Source organism: Myodes glareolus, chromosome 1, assembly GCF_982192425.1.
Source record: "Myodes glareolus chromosome 1, mMyoGla1.1, whole genome shotgun sequence".
Taxonomy (NCBI): domain Eukaryota; kingdom Metazoa; phylum Chordata; class Mammalia; order Rodentia; family Cricetidae; genus Myodes; species Myodes glareolus.
In genome coordinates this window covers 130,569,171-130,588,684 of record NC_142026.1, presented here as the reverse complement: position 1 = coordinate 130,588,684, position 19,514 = coordinate 130,569,171, and the positions used below count along the sequence as shown (strand labels likewise).

The 19,514-nt window shown below is 42.9% G+C and overlaps 1 protein-coding gene across 6 annotated transcripts in view; it reads left to right on the top strand.

Moving 5' to 3' along the window:
- The window catches only part of Ipcef1 (interaction protein for cytohesin exchange factors 1), a 155,753-nt gene that overhangs the window by 64,127 nt on the left and 72,112 nt on the right, over positions 1 to 19,514 (top strand). For 2 of the 6 annotated variants that reach the window (XM_048420030.3, XM_048420020.3), the window contains exons 3-5: positions 2,232 to 2,278; positions 15,491 to 15,530; positions 16,278 to 16,447. In XM_048420030.3, the coding sequence (XP_048275987.2) occupies positions 2,261 to 2,278; positions 15,491 to 15,530; positions 16,278 to 16,447 (228 nt within the window). In that variant the 5' untranslated portion in view covers positions 2,232 to 2,260. Of the gene's footprint in view, positions 1 to 2,231; positions 2,279 to 15,490; positions 15,531 to 15,680; positions 15,818 to 15,857; positions 15,944 to 16,277; positions 16,448 to 19,514 lie in introns of those variants that run through there. The other 4 variants (XM_048420023.3, XM_085687967.2, XM_048420036.3 and 1 more) reach the window with 4 other exon arrangements.

Below are 19,514 nucleotides of genomic sequence, written 5' to 3'. Positions count from 1 at the left end.
AGACAACTACATTGATGTTTGGGTGGCTCTGTATAAAATTGTATGCATGTCTTTACATATTTATTTTTATTTATTTGTATGTGGGGTGGTGGGTGGCCGATGTGTATAGTTGATTACAGAGCTCAGGGAGGGTTACAGGGGGTTGTGAATCCGCCCTACATGGGAGCTGAGAAATGAACTTGGGTCCTCTGAAAGAGCTGCCAGCATTCCTAACCACTGATCCATCTCTTTATCCCCTAAGGTTATATTTTTCTTGCATAAAAGAACAGAATTATCATACACACATATTGTAAAGACACAATCTGATTGTGTAGCCCAGACTATCTTTTAACTTGTAACCTTTTGGTCTCAGCTCCCAGAGTGCTGGGACTGCAGGTGTTCAAGTGTAACTAGTGATAATTCTGTATATATTTCAACCCAGTTGTGGTGGGGCACAGGTCTTTAATCCCAGCACTCAGGAGGCCAAGGCTGAGGTGAGGCAGGTGGATCTCTGTGAGTTGGAGGCCAGCCTGGTCTATAAGACGAGTGTCAGGACAGCCAAGGGTACACAAAAAAGCCTTGTCTGGAGAAACCAAAACCCAACCAATCAAAATTTATTTCAACCCATGTTTTAATTAGCAATATAGTGCAAGATTCTTTTCCTACTAGGTGTTGTAGAGCTGAGGATAGATACTTCATGTCACGCATCAAAGGCTCAGTGAGTCTCAGCTGTTATGCAGTTACAATTCTTACTGCTCGGCTCTCAAACTGCTCTCCAGTGCAGCTGCAATGGCAATCTTCTTCCAGCCCTCCTCTTCCTCCAAAGCCGGCTTTCACTGCTTCATCTCACATGGAATTGTATCGTTTTGTTTTATACTTATTTTAGTCATTTGACTTTTCCTCCATTATTGTTACTTTACTATTTTCCTATTGGAGTGTGGTAAATGCATTGAAAATTCCTCTAGTTTGTGACTTTTGGTGTGGATAAATGAAAAATTAAGTGCTTGAAATGTCAGTCTTTTGTGTTTCCTTTGCATTACTATAAATAAATGCCTTATATGCATCTATGTAGATGTGACAGTTTTTGATATTAAAAAGTAATGTCATACTCCATCAGGTATGCAGTATGTGCATATCTAAGACACGTGCATATCTGTGCCTAATTATGGCTTTATTCACAATAACTAAAAAAAATTGGACCAGCTTAGATATCTATCAGCAGATAAATGGATAAGAAAAGCTTAATCATTATACATAATGGAATTTTATTCAATCATAAGAGAAAGTGAAACTGTGGTATTTGTAGAAAATAATAAGAGTACCTAGGCCTGGGGAGAGAAAGTGCTTGCCGCAAAAATGTGATGACCCCAGTTCAATCCTCAGAATCTGTATGAATGTCCCAGGGGTGGTGGCATGTGCTTGTAATCCCTGTGCTGAAGAGGCAGAGATTGGGGGATCCCTGGGCCCAGGGAAAGCTTTTAAAAAGCAAGTTATAATGGCATATTTGCATATATAATGGCATATTTGCATAAACATACCCAAATGAAATATATTATCTTGTTACCAATAAATTAAAGAGTTATAGGTACAGGTTGCAAAAAAAGTGGTGTCTTCAGATTTGGGGGACCCATGTAGTAAGAGATCAAGCCTATAAGAATGGATCTGTATTGGTGTCGCCGGGCAGGGTAAGAAGTGGTCTGCTTCCAGGCCTTTAAGTGACTTCTGGGACTTCAGAGGTCAGGTTCCCAGGTTCCCTTTTGTTTTTATTTGCTTTTCTTGAAGCCATGGAGTGTATTGTTTTTTAGGTAATCCTCTACAAAGTAGGCAACACCCAAAAAGGCTTCTCTTGGTATCATAGCTGGGACTTTCTGAGGGGCTTGGTTGCATTTATGAGATATGATAACAGCAATAGTCAAATAATTTCATATCATCCACATGTCCATTTTGATCTTCACCAACAGCAAAATATTTTGCTATCTCAAAAAAGCCAAACCCCCACACGCAACCAAGTGTGTAAGCCATGTGTATCATGTTTGTTACCTTGAAAATACTGATAATGTTTAAATAAAATGGGTTTGTTTTATGAATTCAATTTTAAGACATTGACTTACTGACTTGAGATAAAAATGAATTAATAAATTGTCCTTATTGTTAAGTTTTTCTATCATAATGTCAGTATCTTCTCCCTTTACATAAAGAGGAATATTTTTTCCTTAATTGAAACTGTATTTCTTTTCCATATTTTTTTCTAGCTTTTGTTTCTGGCAGTCTGAATCCAGTTATGGCCACGGAAGGCAATGTAAGTACCAGTATGAGCTCCCCTCAGAACATCCAGGCTTTAGCTCTTTCTAGTTTGATGAATAAGTAAAACAAGCTGATTTTAAGTCCCTGTTTGTCCTCCGTTTCATTATCTTCAGTGGCATCAAATGACCCTATTGCCAGGTTTCAAGTCTTGTGGCCTGTAAGTATTTAAAACCTCTGGCTATTCAGAGATAAGGAATACAAACAGGCACTGAACAAAAATCTTCCTTGTGACTTAAGAAGGTAGTAACTATGATATCATGAAACCTCTTATCAACTTTTTTTGTTTGTTTTCTTTTAAGATTTTATTTATTTATTATGTATACAGTTCTTTGCCTACATGTATGCTTGCAGGCCAGAAGAGGACACTAAATGTCATTACAGATGGTTGTGAGCCACCATGTGGTTGCTGGGAATCGAACTCAGGACCTTTGAAAGAGCAATCAGTGCTCTTAAACCACTGAGCCATCTCTCCAACCCTTATCAACTCTTATAGGACAATTTCTATTAAAAATTGCATTGCAGTTGTGGATTCCTTAAAAGCATTGTAGCTGTGGGTTAGTCTGAAATAGATGAGTATATTGAGCAAGTGTATTATTTGTGTGGGTAAACTTATGCACAGAAAAATGAGTAAGTTTATTATCATGATATGGCAGTGTAATAGGAGAGAGTGTGGAATGTGCATGAGGTTATGCATCTTTTGACACATCGAATGACCTTTTGATAGATGCAGAAGTGATGTACAGGGACTGGATCCACAATCCACTTTTTAGGGCATTTGCCTAGGTTCAAATCCAAATATCCCACAAATTGAGCACTGTGTACATCTATAACCTCAGCACTCAGGAGGTGGAGGCAGGAGGATATGAAATTTAAGGTACATAGTGAATTCCAGGTGAGCCTGGACTATATGCAACTCCACCTGAAAAAAAAAAAAAGAACTATCAGAAGAAGAGAGCATTGACTTGGTAACCAAATTGAGCACGTGAGTGTGGTTTCCTGATGCAAATTAGACAGCAGGTGTCAGGGCAAGTTGGCGCAATAGTGATGGAGAAAGGAGTTCCCTGGACAGCTCTTGAAAGGTGCATCTCCCTAAAAGGCAGGGCATCTGGTAAACCCTCTCTTTGGCTTCCTGATCCCTTCATTTCCCAAGCATACAACAATGAGCATACTTTAAATCTGATCTAATTCTAAATGATAGATAAAGCTTGTTGGTCATAAGAAATAGCGCAAACCTTAACAGACAGGGCAGGAAACCAAAAATGAAAGCCCAGAGTATAGTCAAGGTGCCTACTGTCAGGATTGTGGAGTCGCCGTTTAAAATGAAGGCCAGAGAGGCAGTCACTTGGATGTAAGGATGGAGGTTTTTAATGTCAGAGATGTGAGTTGTCACAGTGTAGGTAAAAAGACAAGAAGGAGAAAAAGTAGAGTGCTATTGGGAGGGTTTCTGCTGGAAGCTGAGAGAGCATGAGACGTGCAGGGTATTACCAGAAATGGTCTGCAGTCAAAGGGCAAAAAGAAATGAGTTTCATAGGTGTGTAGAGGAAGAGTCAGGAGGTCAGTGTGTGTGTGTGTGTGTGTGTGTGTGTGTGTGTGTGTGTGTGTGTGTATGTGTGTGTATGTGTTTATGTGCACATTTGTGTAGCTACACACATGTCGGTGGGTCAGAGAACAACTTGAGGACATCAGTTCTTGCCTTTCATTTTGTGGATTCTGGGGATAGAATTCAGACCACTAGATTTTGTGCAAGTATATTTCCCGGCTGTGACATCTCTCAGCACTTGAATACTATTTTACTCCTGAATTTATTTAGTCATTTGTGTGTGTATGGGGGCATAGGTGCACCCATGCACACTGGCACACTACCACGGTGTGAGTATGGGAGCCAGAGGACAGCTCGTTTAAGTTCGTTCTCTCCTTTGACCATGTGGGTCCTGGAGATTAGTGATTAGGCTTGCTGGCAACTGCCTGTAGTTGCCGAACCATCCTTCCAGTCCTCAAAGTTCAAAAAATTATAAAAATGTGTGTACTTATAGGTGTATGTGTTATATGGACAGAGAAACAGAAAGCAGAACGAAACAATAACGATGTTGCTAGGTCCTTGAATGATAACATGACCCTTGTATCACTTCAATTTTTGCATGCAAAGGATATAATTTTCCAAGTGGGAGAAGTTAATTTTACATGTGGAGAGGAATGGAAAGTCAAGGTAATATAAACCCATCTGACACTGAAATATTCATGGAAGTCTAGAAAGAAGAAAAATAAAGATTACATGTTCTCTCTCATACATGAGCTCGCCTATGAGGTTTGTATGTATTTGTGGGTGTAAGTGTGGAGTGGATATAGGCTCTGAGACCAGAAATGAAATGAAAAGCGAAAAGGTGTTGAAGAGGGGGAGGGTGATAAGACACATGGGACATGAAAATAGAAAGGAAGTTAGGTAGGAGGTGAGAGGAAGAGTTCAAAGTAGTGAAGGGACGGGGAAGAGAGAGTAGACAGGAATGGCAACAAGAAACAAGTTTTGTCTGAAAGTGCCATAATGGAACTTAACTGTGTATGCTAATTAAAAAACGAAAATAAAAATAGTCATTTAATATGCATCCAGAATCCATTATCTGTTGAGTTTGTCTTCGATAAGAACTAGAAATTAAACTGACTTCAGATAATGTGATGGTTTGAATGAGAGTGGTCCCTATAGGCTTACAGAGAATGGCATTACTTGAAAGGATTAGGCCATGTGGCCTTGCTGTATTGAAGCAGCCTTGTTGGAGGAAGTGTGTCACAGGGGGTGGGCTTTGAGGTTTCAGAATCTCAAGCCCAGGCCCAGTGGCTCTCGCTCTCTCCCTGCTGCCTGCCAACCCAGATGTACAACTCTCAGCTCCTTCTCCAGCACCATGTCTGCCTGCACGCTGCCATGCTTCCTGCTAGGATGATCACAGACTAAACCTCTGAGCTGTCAGCCGGCTCCGGTGAAATATTTTCCTTTGTAAGAGTTGCCGTGGTCATGGTGCCTCTCCACAGCAACAGAAACCCTAAGACGAATCGATTCAGATGTTCACATCTTCAGAAAACAGGATTAGAAGACAATGTCTAATGGGATTACCAGAGGTCTACTGGGTCATCTGTGTGACCCCTGACCTGGAGCGATCATCACTATGGCACGTGACCCACTTCCCTGGGTCCTGGACACCAGTGAATTCCGTTCTTTAGTGGAAACTGGCTATTTATGGAATTTCTCATTCTCTGAGCCCCCCTGCACTGCAGGCCCCCTCAGCCCAGCTTCCTCTCTGGCTCTATTTTCCTCTCATTTCTCTTAGTGCCACAGGCACTGGGGAACTCTATTAGCGCTGCTCTTAAGCATTTTCCCCAGCAGCCTTGGCTTTTACCCTCTTTTATCCATTCAGAAAATCCGTTCAATTTTCTGCTGTCATTTGTTCCCGAAGGCAGAGGCGACCTATTTTTGTCTTACGCGTCTCACAAGGTTTATTTGATACATTTGACCTAATCAGGTCCCGGATTACTCTTCATTTCCCCTAAACTAATGTTTGCTGAGCCGTCAGGGGCTGAACACTCTGCCCGGGGCGGGAGTGCAAAGATGAACAGCTCACTGTCTCATGGAGACAAAGAAGACAGGTCTCCTAGCCAGACGGCTCATCACTGGGACTTGTGCGATAAACGGTGCCCACAACTTAAAACTAGATTTAAGTGTTTGAAATTTAGTTATATGGAAGTGTTACTCACTTTGGCTAAGCTGGGTTGTTTGTAACCTGACAGTATTCTATTTTCTCTTCTGAACAAAAGAGTGGATTTTTTTTTTTAAAAGCAAAAGCTGGGGTTAGAACCCGGAATAATCAACTCCCAAAGTTCTGAGGCTTCTGTCTTGGTGACGCCCCTTCTGTAGAGTGACCCTTGTCCTTCCCTCTTCTGATTGGGCATTCCCCAGGGCCCCTCTTCCTCTCAGTCTACCAGCCACCTAAATACTAGAGTGGGTTTTCTTTTTTCTTTTTCTTTCCAATAATCTTTTTATTGATTGTTTGGTACTTTCCCATAATGCTCCCTGAACACATTCCCTTTCCAGTCTTTCCAGGTTCACCCCTCTTCCCTTGTGACCTCCACAAAAGAAAAGCAGGAGAAAATAAAAATTAAAAAAATACAAAGTTCAATTTGTGTTGCCCATATACTCACTGGAGTATGATAAAACTTTCAGTGGCCAGCCCCTGGATGAAAACTGAGTTCTTCCCCATCCCTCGCCCCACCCCTGAAGCCATCAACTACATAGAGCTCCATTTCAGAACCTCATCACAATTTTTAAGAGTCCTCTTCAATGGCTTCCTGTCTAGACTGTTTCTTTTTGGGGACATGGAGGAGGCAGTGGTGGCTTATGTTGTCACCTGAGTCCATACTGATGTCTACGACCTGTACTGCTGCTAAGGGCCATGATGGTATCCATGGTTCTTGCTGCAACCAAGGGCCATATTGATGTCTTTGGTCTGTACTGCTACCAAAGACCATTCTGGGGTCCATGGCTAATACTGGAGGCCATGTGGATGTCCGTGGTCCATACTGCCACCAGAAGCCAAGTGGAAGTCCGTGATCCATGCTGCCACTGACTGTAGAGGGGCAAGGGAGCTTCTTTGGCAGTGGTATTGATGACTTCAAACGCACTGTGGAGAACGGGAGAACGTGGAGAGTGGATTATCTTAACTGCAGTTCTCATGGTGCCCCGTGCTAGTGTACACTTGATTGGTGGCTACCCATTGGACTTCCTGTAAGCCTGACAGTTTAGAACCCAATTTACAAGGCCCTGTGTGATATGGCTTTGACACTCACAGGGGTCGTCTGTCACTCTGTGTTGATGCTCATTGGACCAGCCATACCTACCCTGTTGTTGTACATCCTCTTAGGCCTGGGCTTTTCTTTTTCCAAGCATTTGATGCTTGCTCACAGGCTGTCTTCCTTGACGGCATTCTTCTGCTGAACTCACCTCTGTCTTTCTGCTTTGTCCTATTTGAACATTCTCCTGAAGACCTTGCTATCCTTGGTTCATTGTAAGTCCCCTGTTTCTTTCCATATCTTGCTCTCTGCCCCCTCTGTGTGTGTAAGGGTGTGTTTGTGTATGAGTGATTGTGTATGTGTGTGTGTATGTATGCGTGAGTGTATGCGTGTGAATGTGTATGTGCACACACACGTGTCTGTGGAGGTCAGAGGCTAAGATCAGGTGTCTTCTTCAGTTGCACTGCGTCTTACTTTTTGAGACAGGGTATCTTATTGGATACTTCTGATTTGGCTGGAGTGTCTAGTAAGCCCCAGAAGACCCTCCTATCTCCATCTCCCTTGCTTGTGATTACAGATGTATGTCACCGTAACTGACTTTCTTACATGGTGCTGGGGATCAAACTCAGGTCCCTGTGCTTGTGTAGTGAGCACTTTATCAGCCGAGCCATTTTCCTATCTCTAATCATCTCCCTTTCATGTTCGACTGGAAGCTATCTGAGAGCATCTTTGACAATGAGTATCTGGTCATAGGCAATGAATAATTTTCTAATAAGTAATTATTGAATAATGAAGAGCTACAGTTTTAAATAGTTATATGAGAAAAATAATTAAGGAGATGGGTCACTGTTTCTTGGGAGGTGTTTAACATGTCTAAGAATCCATATATGCATTCCTTGGCATCAATACAGCATCAATCAACCAATCAACTAACCAACCAATACATTGATCTGCATATATTATTCTTCAAGACTTAATTAGAAATTCTCTGGTCTTAGGTAATTTTAGTGGCATTATTTTTTATGTGTGAATGGAGAAGAGTCACACTCAGGTTCCTAGGCAATGGGCAGGCCCGATGCCTTTACTGCTGCTTTGCCTCAGACTCCAAAACAGTCTTGCTTTTGGAATCGGTTCTCATAGAGAAGAAACACTAACATTAACTCAGTTTTCTAAAGAATTATTAACTATCTTTCCTTCACTGAAGACTGCCAGAAGACAAAAATGTCAGGTACCATCATTGTGGTGTTCCTTTGTTCCAGCGGTCATTGTGTCTGACTCTGCGGTTGTGTTCCTTGATGCTGTCTGGACCGAGTGGTCTGGTGCATGGAGTGCCCATCTCTTCTGCTACTTCCTGTGTTGACTTCACGGGAGGCTCTGTATTGGCCCGCGGCTCATAAAGCATTTATTGCCTAGTTCTTACGTGATTATGACAGTCACTGTCTTAGACCCCTGTCTTTAAGAAGCCCATGTTACCTTTCTTTCTCTGGGCTGTGAAATGAGCCCAGGGATGTGGTCATAGTTATGGTGAAGCGAGAAGCTTAGTTCTCATGTCAGATCACGTGAAAGGATGTGAAACCGAATTGGCAGTTGTGTGTTGTAGGTGACATCAGCATGAACCCAAACTGAAGTGATGGAGCCAGCTCTGCTCCCTATGAGTCTGATACACAGACCAGGTCCCGGAGACTGGGTCATGCATCTACTCCCACAAGGTCTCAGTTAGGAAGACTCCATGGGCCACTAGAGATAGGTTAATGGGCAGGGTGGGAGGTGCTTGCTACTTACCGCTGGAAAACATCTGTTTCTTTGACATCTGTCGCAGGAGACCGTCTCGGGTCCCAAATTCTCAATAGTTAGATGGGACAGTTGAGACGCACTGAAAAGGGCACTGTGATTTTTGAGGAAAAAGGATGTTAGGGACAGCTGGAGTTGTGTTTAGAGCAAGCCCAGTTTACATTCAAAAGAGAACTGAGGCCACTCTCTGGGTGGGGTGGGCTGAAGTTTAGTGCCAGTTAGTCTCAGGGGAGTTTTTACCCTATAAATGTTCCAATTTCAGAGCAATAATTGCGCCAGGGTAGCTTTTAGATTGCTTAGCATCACCAATCTCCTTTTCCAGTGGAAGCATTTTGCAGTCCAGAGGAATCCAGCAGCAGGAGACCTTCCAGATGTTTGTCAGCTCACCCTTCTTACTACAGTCATCACAGGAAGCAAAAATAGATATACGACATAATGTTTTGATTGCTTTGTGCCAGACGTCAGGCTAGGTACTAGACTTTGAGCGTAATATGTCTACAAGAACACTGGTTCTGCCTTGAAATCTTGGCCAGGGGCTCAGCCTGACTGCCAGGAGTCAATTATGAGCTGAAGTATTTTTAGTAGCGCCATCACGGTATGTTACTCTGGCTGTCCAAGGTCTATGCTGGAGGCGGTGAGGCTGAGTGTGATGTACTATTAGTTTCAGAGAGAACAAAATGAGGCTTTGACAAAGGCAGCAGTGGTAGAATTGCATACGGATGGGAGGCTAACCAGACCCTGGAAGGCAACCTGGCCAGGACAGTGAGTAGGCCCATGTGTGGGATGGAAGAAAGGCCGCAGAAGTGACTCACAGTTCTGGGTTGAATCTTGGGTGGGCAGACTTACTATAACACACATCCTTGTGAGCCACACGGAGTGATAAACCTTTATATCATGATACCAATTTCAGAGGCCTCAGTCGCCTATGCCGACAAGGTTGGAGACTGAAGCAAAGTAGCACACAGATGAACAAAAGACTTGGTCTGACCCACTAGTTCTAAGTGATCTGTGAGTTAGCCACAGAGGTGAGGTTCCTCATCGGTGAAGTAGGCCTGCCTCATTATCAACAAACCTCAGATACCTTTCTGTCTCTCTCGCCACAGGGCTGAGATTATAGGCACATGCTACCATGCCAGAGCTTTACATGGGTGGAGCCAAGAAAGCTGAGGGTCCCATGCTTAGGGAGTAAACTTTTCATAGACTGAGTTCTCTCCTCAGCCAAGCATCAGACACTTGCTACCAAACCCAACAATTGGAGTTTCATTCATAGAACCCACATGGTGGAGAAGAAAACTGACTCCTGCAAGCTGTCCTCGTTTACACACGCGCACGCGCGCGCGCACACACACACACACACACACACACACAAACACACACACAATAAATAAATAAGCATACTAAGAAGTTTAAAAATTGTATGTTTCATGAGGTATTATAAATGGGCACTGAAAACACTTTGAAAATAACTAAATTCTTGAAGAGACACTTGTCCTATCACCATGCAATTCCAGTTCAGATTGATACCAAGCCCAGAGTAACGTGCATATATACATACCTACAATACATATGCATACATTTACACAGAGTTGTTAACTGCCTTTTTATAGCTGATAGTGCAAACTGTAAAAACATAAAGACTCATTATTAAACAATTGGATAAAGAAGTCATAGAACATTTTTAATTGTCACACTGTAAATGAGCTATAGCTACATGTATCAACATGGAAAAAAACATTAAAGTGAAATAAGGGGAAATGTCCACACTAGTGCTATTGTGTAACTATCACAGTCACTAATATGTAACATGAAAACATGCTCATGTTAGAGTAAGCTGGGCTGACGGAGAGAGAAATGGATTAGGAGAGGAACTTGGAGTGACTGTAGTATTTATATTTTATTTTCTTCAAAATGGTCCAAGATAAGAAAAGGATAAAGAATAATATGACATTCAGTAATTCAGGATATGGTGTAGCCGAAGCACTTCACACTGTCCTGCCAATCTGCTGTCAATGTGCATCATCCCCAAGCACCATGAGTTTAGCTAGAAAGCTTGGCTTGAGAGAGAGCAGGTGGCTTTATCCATCACTACCTCGAGCTCGCCTGGTACTGTCCTGTCTCCTCTTGCCAGCAGTCACCAATGTTGTGTCTCCTTCCTTAGTTCCCACTCATCCCCCAACGCTCCAAACAGCATTAGGACTATGTAGCCAAGATTTCTGGGCCAGTCTAAATCTGAAAAGTCCCACACGGGCTTGTGTGCTTGAACACATGGTCCCCAGCTGGTCACAGTTTGGTGAGGTTGTAGAATCCTTGAGGTCCAAGACCTACCCACTCTCAGTAGGCCACTAGGGGTTAACCCCGAGGGTGATGGCCAGCTTCCTGTCCCCGATCTTTGTTTCCTGGCCAGAAGTGACAGTCTTAAGCTCCTGTTGCCCAAGACCTAGCTGTTGCCTGTATGTTTCTCTATCATGATGTATTTCCTGAAACTGTGTGAGCACAAATAACCCGCCTGGTTAAGTTCCTCTTATCAGATATTGTGTCATGGTGGTGAGAAAAATAATAACACAGAAAAGCTCCAACAAACCTTCCCCTTTAAAGCAACAGACTTTGGTGGCTTGGACCAACATTTCTCTGGAGTCTCTCCCTCCCTTTTATGATACTCTTTTCTAGAGTTCAGCCCTGGATATTCCTGTTCAGTTTTCTTCAGGGGGATCTTTTCATTGTTTTATAATCTATGTATTGGTCTTTCTCTGTTGCTTAGTTAGTAAGTAATGGTAGTTTATATTGTCGGGCAGGTAAGGAATATACCACCAAAAGTGACAGATGCTGCAAGCCAGTGTGCCTGCAAATGAAGAACCACGTGTCCACTTCATTGCTTAGCTTTAACTTCCAACTCAATACAATCTGTAATTATCTGGTAAGAGAATCTCAATCAGGGATTGTCTACTTAGGGCTGGCCTGGAGCATGTATGTGGGGGATTGCCTTCAGTAAACTGATGAGGAAAAACCCAGGCCATCATGGGCAACACCATTCTTTAGGCAGGGTTTCTGATCTGTAGAAGAGTGTGCTGAGCACAAGGAAGCAAGTGGGCATGTCTGCATTGATTTCTTTCTACTCTTGGCTGTAGATGTGATGCGAACAACTGCCTTGTGCTCTTGCAACTGTGACCTCCACCACAGTGATAGCTTACTCTTGAATTGCAAGTTCAAATATATCCCTCTCTCTGAAGCTCCTTTTGACCACAACAGCAGACACGAAACAAGAATATCAACATATCACTATATATTTATTTTTGCTAAAGACCAAGATCACTGGACATGCATGTGTGTGTATGCATGTATATGTGCATAGATGTATAGGTGCAGGTCAGAGGTCAACCTCAGGTAGTATTCCTCCGGAAGAATACATCTTGTTATTTGAGTCTTTCATTGGCCTGAACCTCGCTGAGTAGGCTTAACCTGGCTGCTTAGCAAGTTCCAGAGTTCTACCTGTTTCTGCCTCCCTATAGCTGACATGATAAATACACCACCACACCTGGCTCTTTAACATGGTTTCTGGGCATCTAACCGAGGTCCTTATGCTTGTATGGCAAGCACTTTATTGACTGAGCCATCTACTTGACCCTCAAATGAAACATTTGAGCCATTTTCCAAAAGCCAAAGGAAAAGTACACTTTTCTTCAATAAAAACTATCTATTTCCAACGAGAATCTCTCACCCCCCCCCCCCCCCCCAAATTTTAGATCTATTTTAGGGAAAATTTAGAGTTTTAAAGTAAGTGGTCAGTTTTCTCTATAACATTCAAACAGGAAGAAAATAAGTTGGGAGGAACATCTTATTTAACTCTAAATGTCCGTGACGGTTGGAATCGTCCCATAAAACACTCAAGCGGCTGTTAATGTTGTCACCTACTCAGTGAGAAAGCCACATGAAGGTCTTGAAACTGACTAGTTCATGGGTTCCACTTCCTGTTGTGAGGAAGAAAATGTGTCTTAGACTCAGTAATCTTCTCAGAGGTTGTTTTTATTCCTTCTTGTAGAGCAGTTGGGGTTTCAAACGCACATCTATCAAGTGAAACTGAAACCCTCGGTAATTTGTTATTTCTCTAATGTGCAGCCTGCTTCTGGCTATGGGAAAACACTTGAACAGCCAGTTTGCTTTGTGGGAGGACTATCAGGGCAGGCTTGAATCACAAGGAGCTTGCTGGGAGGGATAGAACACTTTGCTGGGAGGGTGGAGTCTGTGTTGACCTGATATGGATTCCTAACTCTCAACCCAGGCTAGGCGCAAGAATCCAGCCATAGATCTTGGGCTGGTCTTTGGAGAAATAAAGACACATTTTGACTTGAGAATTTACCTGGAAACCACTGTAGGCTTGATGGCAGAGACAAAAAGCTAGCGGGCGGGGGTGGGGGGAGCAACAAGTTCCCAGTGGAGAGGCTCAGTTCCCTGTTCCATGGCTGAGGAGCCAAGAAATGAAAGTTGCTTCTGTCCTTCCCTTCTAGGACTGCATAGCTGATCCCAGGGCATTGGCTCCCATTTTGTTGTTCTTTTTAAAAAGCTGTTGTTGTTTGAAGTGATGCAGTTTCATCTTGTTTACCTGGGGCTCCAGCCTTCTAGGAAGAAGCTTGGACATCTCTGCTTTCTTCCCTCCCTGGTTCTCAGTTCCCGCATTGCTCTTTGGGACCCTCGATTTCCCAAACCTTACTATAGAACCTTTATTCTCTTTATCTTTAGCCCTAGCTCTCAATTTGACAGGTATTACATAGTCAGCAGGTGCTAATTGGGTTTACCGATCTCAGGATTTTGGCATACAAAGAAAAAAAAGAAAGCCCAGAGACCAAGGAACAGCAAGGATCTTAGGCCAAGGAGTTGGCAGTGTGGAAAATATTTGGAAAATAGAGGGAGATGAGCCCCTTAATATGATAATATGTTTAGACTTAACTAGCATGTCATGATTGACACATATTGAGTTTGCTTAAGCATTATTCTCAAGGAGATCAATCAATGAGCCAAGAGAAGAAAGGTTGATCATAAAATAAAAAACCAGGTCAGGATTGCACTGGTTTTGTATCTCTGAAAAAACACAATTTAATCTTAACTCTATCCTCCCTGCTAAGGAAAACACAGTCATGCTTACTCTACAATGGGGAGTTTTATTCATTGAGTGTTTGCTTATCTTTGCATATCTCATGACGCACTGATATGTGATTATTCACAGAAACATGATCCCCCCCCCAAATAAATCTTGGCAGATTTCCTTGAGTCTTATGGTATTAGAATTTGCACACACAAACACACACATATGTATACATATATGCATACACATATATGTATATATGTATATGTGCACACATGCATAGACATACATGTTGCTCTATAGTCCATTCTGCCCCTAGTCAAGCGAGAATCCTCATGTCTCTGCCTCCTGAGTATTTTCTGTAACTCTCTTGATTTTGCAAATGAGGAAGTAGGTCTAGAATGATTTTCTCGGGTAATATAGCTCCTAGTTAATTCTGGACCCGTGGCTTTAAAAGTTCTGTCCTACTGTAGATCATATTCTCTGGCCAAACATAAGCAATTACATACACTATTCATTAGTAGTTAGAGAGGTGAACTACTAGTGAGCTGCATCTAGAGGACCACAGAATTCATGAGATTACGTACCAGCTTTTAGGGCTACTTTCATTGCATGTTCAAATGTTAAAGTCTCTGCTTGCTAACAATAAATGAAAATGATCTAAACCTTAGATGCTGTAGAGAAAAATGAAATTTTTTAAAGCTAAAGTTCTCTGTAATATTTGCAACAGAGAGAGAGCAGAGAAGAGAGAGAAAGAGAGGGGGGAAGAGAGAGAGGAGAAAAAACAGGGAGAGACGTTTATAAGCATATTTTTTCTTTGAGTTTTCCAGTTTTGTCGGGGAATCTGATTTTACATAACTTGGTGAAAATGTGTTGTGGAAAATGTGTGTATTTTATATAAATCGTCATGTCTGCTGTGAATATTTGAATATTTATTGTCTATAAAACATGTGAGAAATATTCAGCGATAAAGATAGAATGAGATATGTAAATTTGGCTGCAAATAAGAAATTCCCAATCAGGAGGCTTTAGAATCCCTGAGGTCACACAAGAAGAGATAAGGAATTCCTCCCCCCCCCAGGCTATTTTATACCCGTGGTGTAGCTAGAACTCTCCATGAGATTAGTCTGATGTGAGCATTTAACAGTTTGAGATAGAAACAATTATTTAGAAATCAAGAGACAAAAGAAATATTGCTTCTTCTTTCACAAAAACGTGTAAGTAAAATATTTCACGATTTCCTAAAACTTCATCAAGCACGGTGCCCTCACTAACCCAAGTAGTAGCGAGAGTTGCTTGCGGGAGGAAACAGGAAGCTTGACAGATAAATGCCCTGTTACCTTTTTCCAGGTTCACTCAGTGCACATCGATTCTAATTAGCACATTTTGTGCCTCAGCTCGTACTCCCCTTGAGCTCTGCTTGGAGAGTTTCTTTCTTTCTTTTCTTTTCTTTTTTTTAGAATCCACCCCGCTCATAAACACTGCCACCCCCTCCCTCCTTCTCTCTTTACAAATGTTACAACACAATCAGAAATTGCCTCTTTTCTTTCCTTCCTGCATTTCCAGCAGGTTCCCTTGCGTCAGAAGCCGAGGAAGAAAACTCAAGGTAATTAGATCCCTTTTGTTCTTTTATCCCTTTCTCCTGCCTGTGAGTGTGAATTTCTTATTTTTTTCTTCCTTTCTACTGGATGCTTTCTTGGGGCGGCGGGGGGGGAGGAGCAGAGTCTTGTCTGTCTGATTTAATATCAGGAGATGGATGGCAGATTAAAATTTTGGCTGCTTCTGGATTGATTTTAAGAAAGAATGACATGCTGTTCATTTAGACCAGTCCCTCCTGCTTTGTCCTCAGAGCTTAGAGAGGCTGGCAGCGACAGGAAGTCCCTGGTGTCCTAGGTGGGCTTTAACCCTTCCGTGTCTGTTGCATAACTGCCGCTGTTACTATGGGTAGGACCATGTGTCCCTACAATGTGCCTGCCAGCCCGGAGAGTCTACCGTTTTCAACTTACTCTTTTGACTAAGGTTTTCAGACCCATGCTTGCATATACATCTCACTGCTTCTTTGCCTGGGTGTTCTAGGCACCAAATGAATGTTTAAAAATAGAACAGATACTTGGGAGTTTTTCTTTCTTTCTTTCTTTCTTTCTTTCTTTCTTTCTTTCTTTCTTTCTTTCTTTTTCTTCCTTCCTTCCTTCCTTCCTTCCTTCCTTCCTTCCTTCCTTCCTTCCTTTCTTCTTTTATATTTACTTTGCATGAATGTAAGCACCCAACCATTGCCGTGCAAACAACTAACAACTGCCTTTTGTTTTGTCACCTGAGTTGGGGTCACACTTACCTGTTCGTGTCACTGTTGCAGGTTTTTTCACCATGAGTCGGAGAAGGATATCGTGTAAAGACCTGGGCCACGCGGACTGCCAGGGTTGGCTGTACAAGAAAAAGGAAAAGGGAACTTTTCTAAGCAACAAATGGAAAAAGTTCTGGGTGGTGCTGAAGGGGTCGTCGCTGTACTGGTATAGCAACCAAATGGTGAGTGTTCCCTCCTCCTGCCCCGGCCGTTCTTCCAGAGTGGTCTCTGGAGCACAGAGCAGGCGATCCTCCGGGGGAAGTTGATCCTGATCTCCGGGAGTTGGAGCAGAGCAAACCAGCAGCTTTGACTGAGGGCTCATTTCTGCTCCAGGAACTATGTAGGTTAGTGAGCTGTGCTCACTCGGAGAAGCGGCCATCTGGCTTTACTATTCTGATTGGAGAGGAAGAAAAGGGGCCCCAATTATAAGCAAGGGCTCCCTTGCTTAAGGAAGAAGCCGTTTGGGTTCTTCTGATGTCATTTATTCTGTGAGATCCTAGTTGTTCCAGGATCTGTCTGGATAGCGTTTGCTGTGGGAACTTTGCCTTGCTAAGGTGCTATTAAAAGTTGCCCTCTACTGAGGGCACAAATCCATCATTTCAGAGACATGCTATGCATCCCTTCTCCCACTGTCTCCTCTTCTCCTGAACTTTGCCAGGTGGGTTGGTTTGGGATTGCTAACCCCCATAGCAGCCTTGTGTAGGGACTGGTGACATTGTGCCATGATGGCATTAAACAAATACCGTGAGGACAACACTCACTGAGGTAGTGGGTGATTTTGTCCTTTGATGGCCACACTCTACTGTGGTCAACTCCATGGTTTGACTGTGGAAAAAAGAGCTGGAAACTAAATTATCGTATTGTCTTTTGTGGCTGGAGATACTCTGAGAGGGACATCGGTGTTGTTGAAAATAATCTGTAGAGTTTGCAGATAGATAGTCTGTTGCTGACTCTGGGGAAATGGTTTGGGGAGAACTGGGGTCCCTTTGTGCTGGAAAAAGGACCATTAGAGACGATTTGTTTAGTCATTTAAAGGAATAGTACTAAATTAAGCCAACCTGGAACTGGGTGGTTTCCCAAACAAACACAGCTTCCTTAAGGGGAGTTAATGCTGATTTAAGTACTTTGTGTTTTCTGTTATTTTATTTTTAATTATTGAATTACATTTATTTATTCATTGTATGTGTGTGTGTGTGTGTGTGTGTGTGTGTGTGTGTGTGTGTTTGGGTATATATATGTCACCATTCATGTGTGGAAGTCAAAGGACAACTTACAAGAGGAACTGCTTCTTTCTTTCTTTCCATTGTGTGGGTTCCTGGGTTCTAACTCAAGTGGTCAGACATGGTAAGAAAGCACCTCACTAGCTGAACCACCTCACCAGCTTCCATTTCCTATCATTTTAGGCTATGACATTTTGGCAGTTAACACCAGTAATTGTCACCTTTATCTTTCTTAAGATGAGCTGGTCTGAGTTACCCTATAAACAGTCTTGAGGAATTTCTTGACCCTGTAGGATAGACTGGGTTTTGTTGGAACATGATACATCTATGGGATACAACAGGGCTCACAATCAAGCAGCCAGTCATCTCCCCATTCGGCCAGAAGGTGCTGTCCCTGTCTTGGTATCATGTGAGAGAAGTTCCTGGAGCCACACAATTGCCATTTGGCTCATTTGGCTTCTCCGGCTTCTCTTCACCTTAGGAGAATGGATCCGGTTACTTTTAGGCATCAGGCCTTCCTAGTTTTAGGCATCAGGAATCTTCCTCCTTCGCACGGAGCAGCCATGTTGCTTGGCCTAGAGAGAGGAAAAGGCAAAGTCTTAGATGTCTGTAGGCTCCCCATCCCTGTGTGCTTTCATCAGAGACAGAGAGCAAGCTTCAGGATGTTGGTCATGTATTTTAGAAGCAGTAAATTAGTAGCAGCAGTCTGAGAATAAGCTTGGTTGAGCAGGGAAGTAGAGTGTTACTTTTGTCCACAAAAGGAAGTCTCCCACAGACGACTTCTCATGTCCTTTTGCTTTCTCCTTCCCACCCTCATTCCTGACATCCTAATTGTATGTTTGTTGTGGGTAGACCTCAAGGAAGATTTATTTAGCAGTCATATTCCTGCTATCTGTGTTAATACCAACTGCAAAGTAACAGTCAAACACGCCCTCACAGAAAAATATGCACTTACTGTCTCTACTTCAAGAATTTAGATTTAAGAGCTAAGGCGCCTAAGGGTTGATTGATTCCTTCTCCTTTCTCCATTCCTTGTTCCTTCTGATCTGTGTATAGCAGGATGGCCTACCCCATGGGACATCTGTTGTATGCCAAGGAATGTTCTAGGTTCTCTGCACACAGGTTCTTACCTATTCTTCAAAACAACCTCTAGCTGGTGTGTTGGCACAAGCTTATAGTCTTAGCCACTCAGGAGGCTGAGGCAGGAGGATTGCAGTTTCAAAGCCTTCCTGGGCTATAGAGTGAGTTCAAAGACAGTCTTGTCAACTTAGCGAATCACTGTCTCAAAATGAAAATGTAATATAAAAGGTTGGAGGGCACAGCTTGGTGGTAGAGTGCTTGCCTAGCATGTATGGGGTTCAGAATTCAGTCTCTGGAGGGAGCTAGAGACAGAGACAGACAGAGACAATAGACAGAGACGAAGGGCCTCAGACCTCCGAAGCATGCCTTAAAAGCTCGAAAGATTTAGACTCAGAGTAAACTGCCCAAGACATTCATGAAGGAAGTGGACAAAAACTTCTTCACGCCCAGGGCACTTTGATTACTAAGTCCATACTGATTGACATGCCATCCTGAAACTTCCTGGGGAACAGATAAATGATACCATTATATCACATTGTTTCCAGAAGCAGACCAAGTGAACATCTCCAGAAGGGGCGATTCCTCTGTGAATGTACAAGCTATCCCCTTAGATCCCTTTGCTCATCCCTGTTGCTGTCGATATTGCCTCTCCTCTTTGCTTGTCTGTTGTTGGTACCTGGCAACCAGTGAATGGCTCACCTCATTTCTGCTCACGTTGCTTCTCCCAGCACCACTACCCAGACTTCCTTAGGAAGTCATTTCTCACGTAGCATTTCCTTGGTTTGGAAGGTGCCGGCACAAGCAGCTTCATGCCGCTTCTTACAGGACCGTACATAAGCCACGAAATCTCAGCGAATGAAAAACCTGGACTTAAAGGCTACCTTCTCCCTTTCCTGTGCCCTGAGGATAATGCTCAAACCCACTCCCTGGCTCAGGGTATCATCTTCAT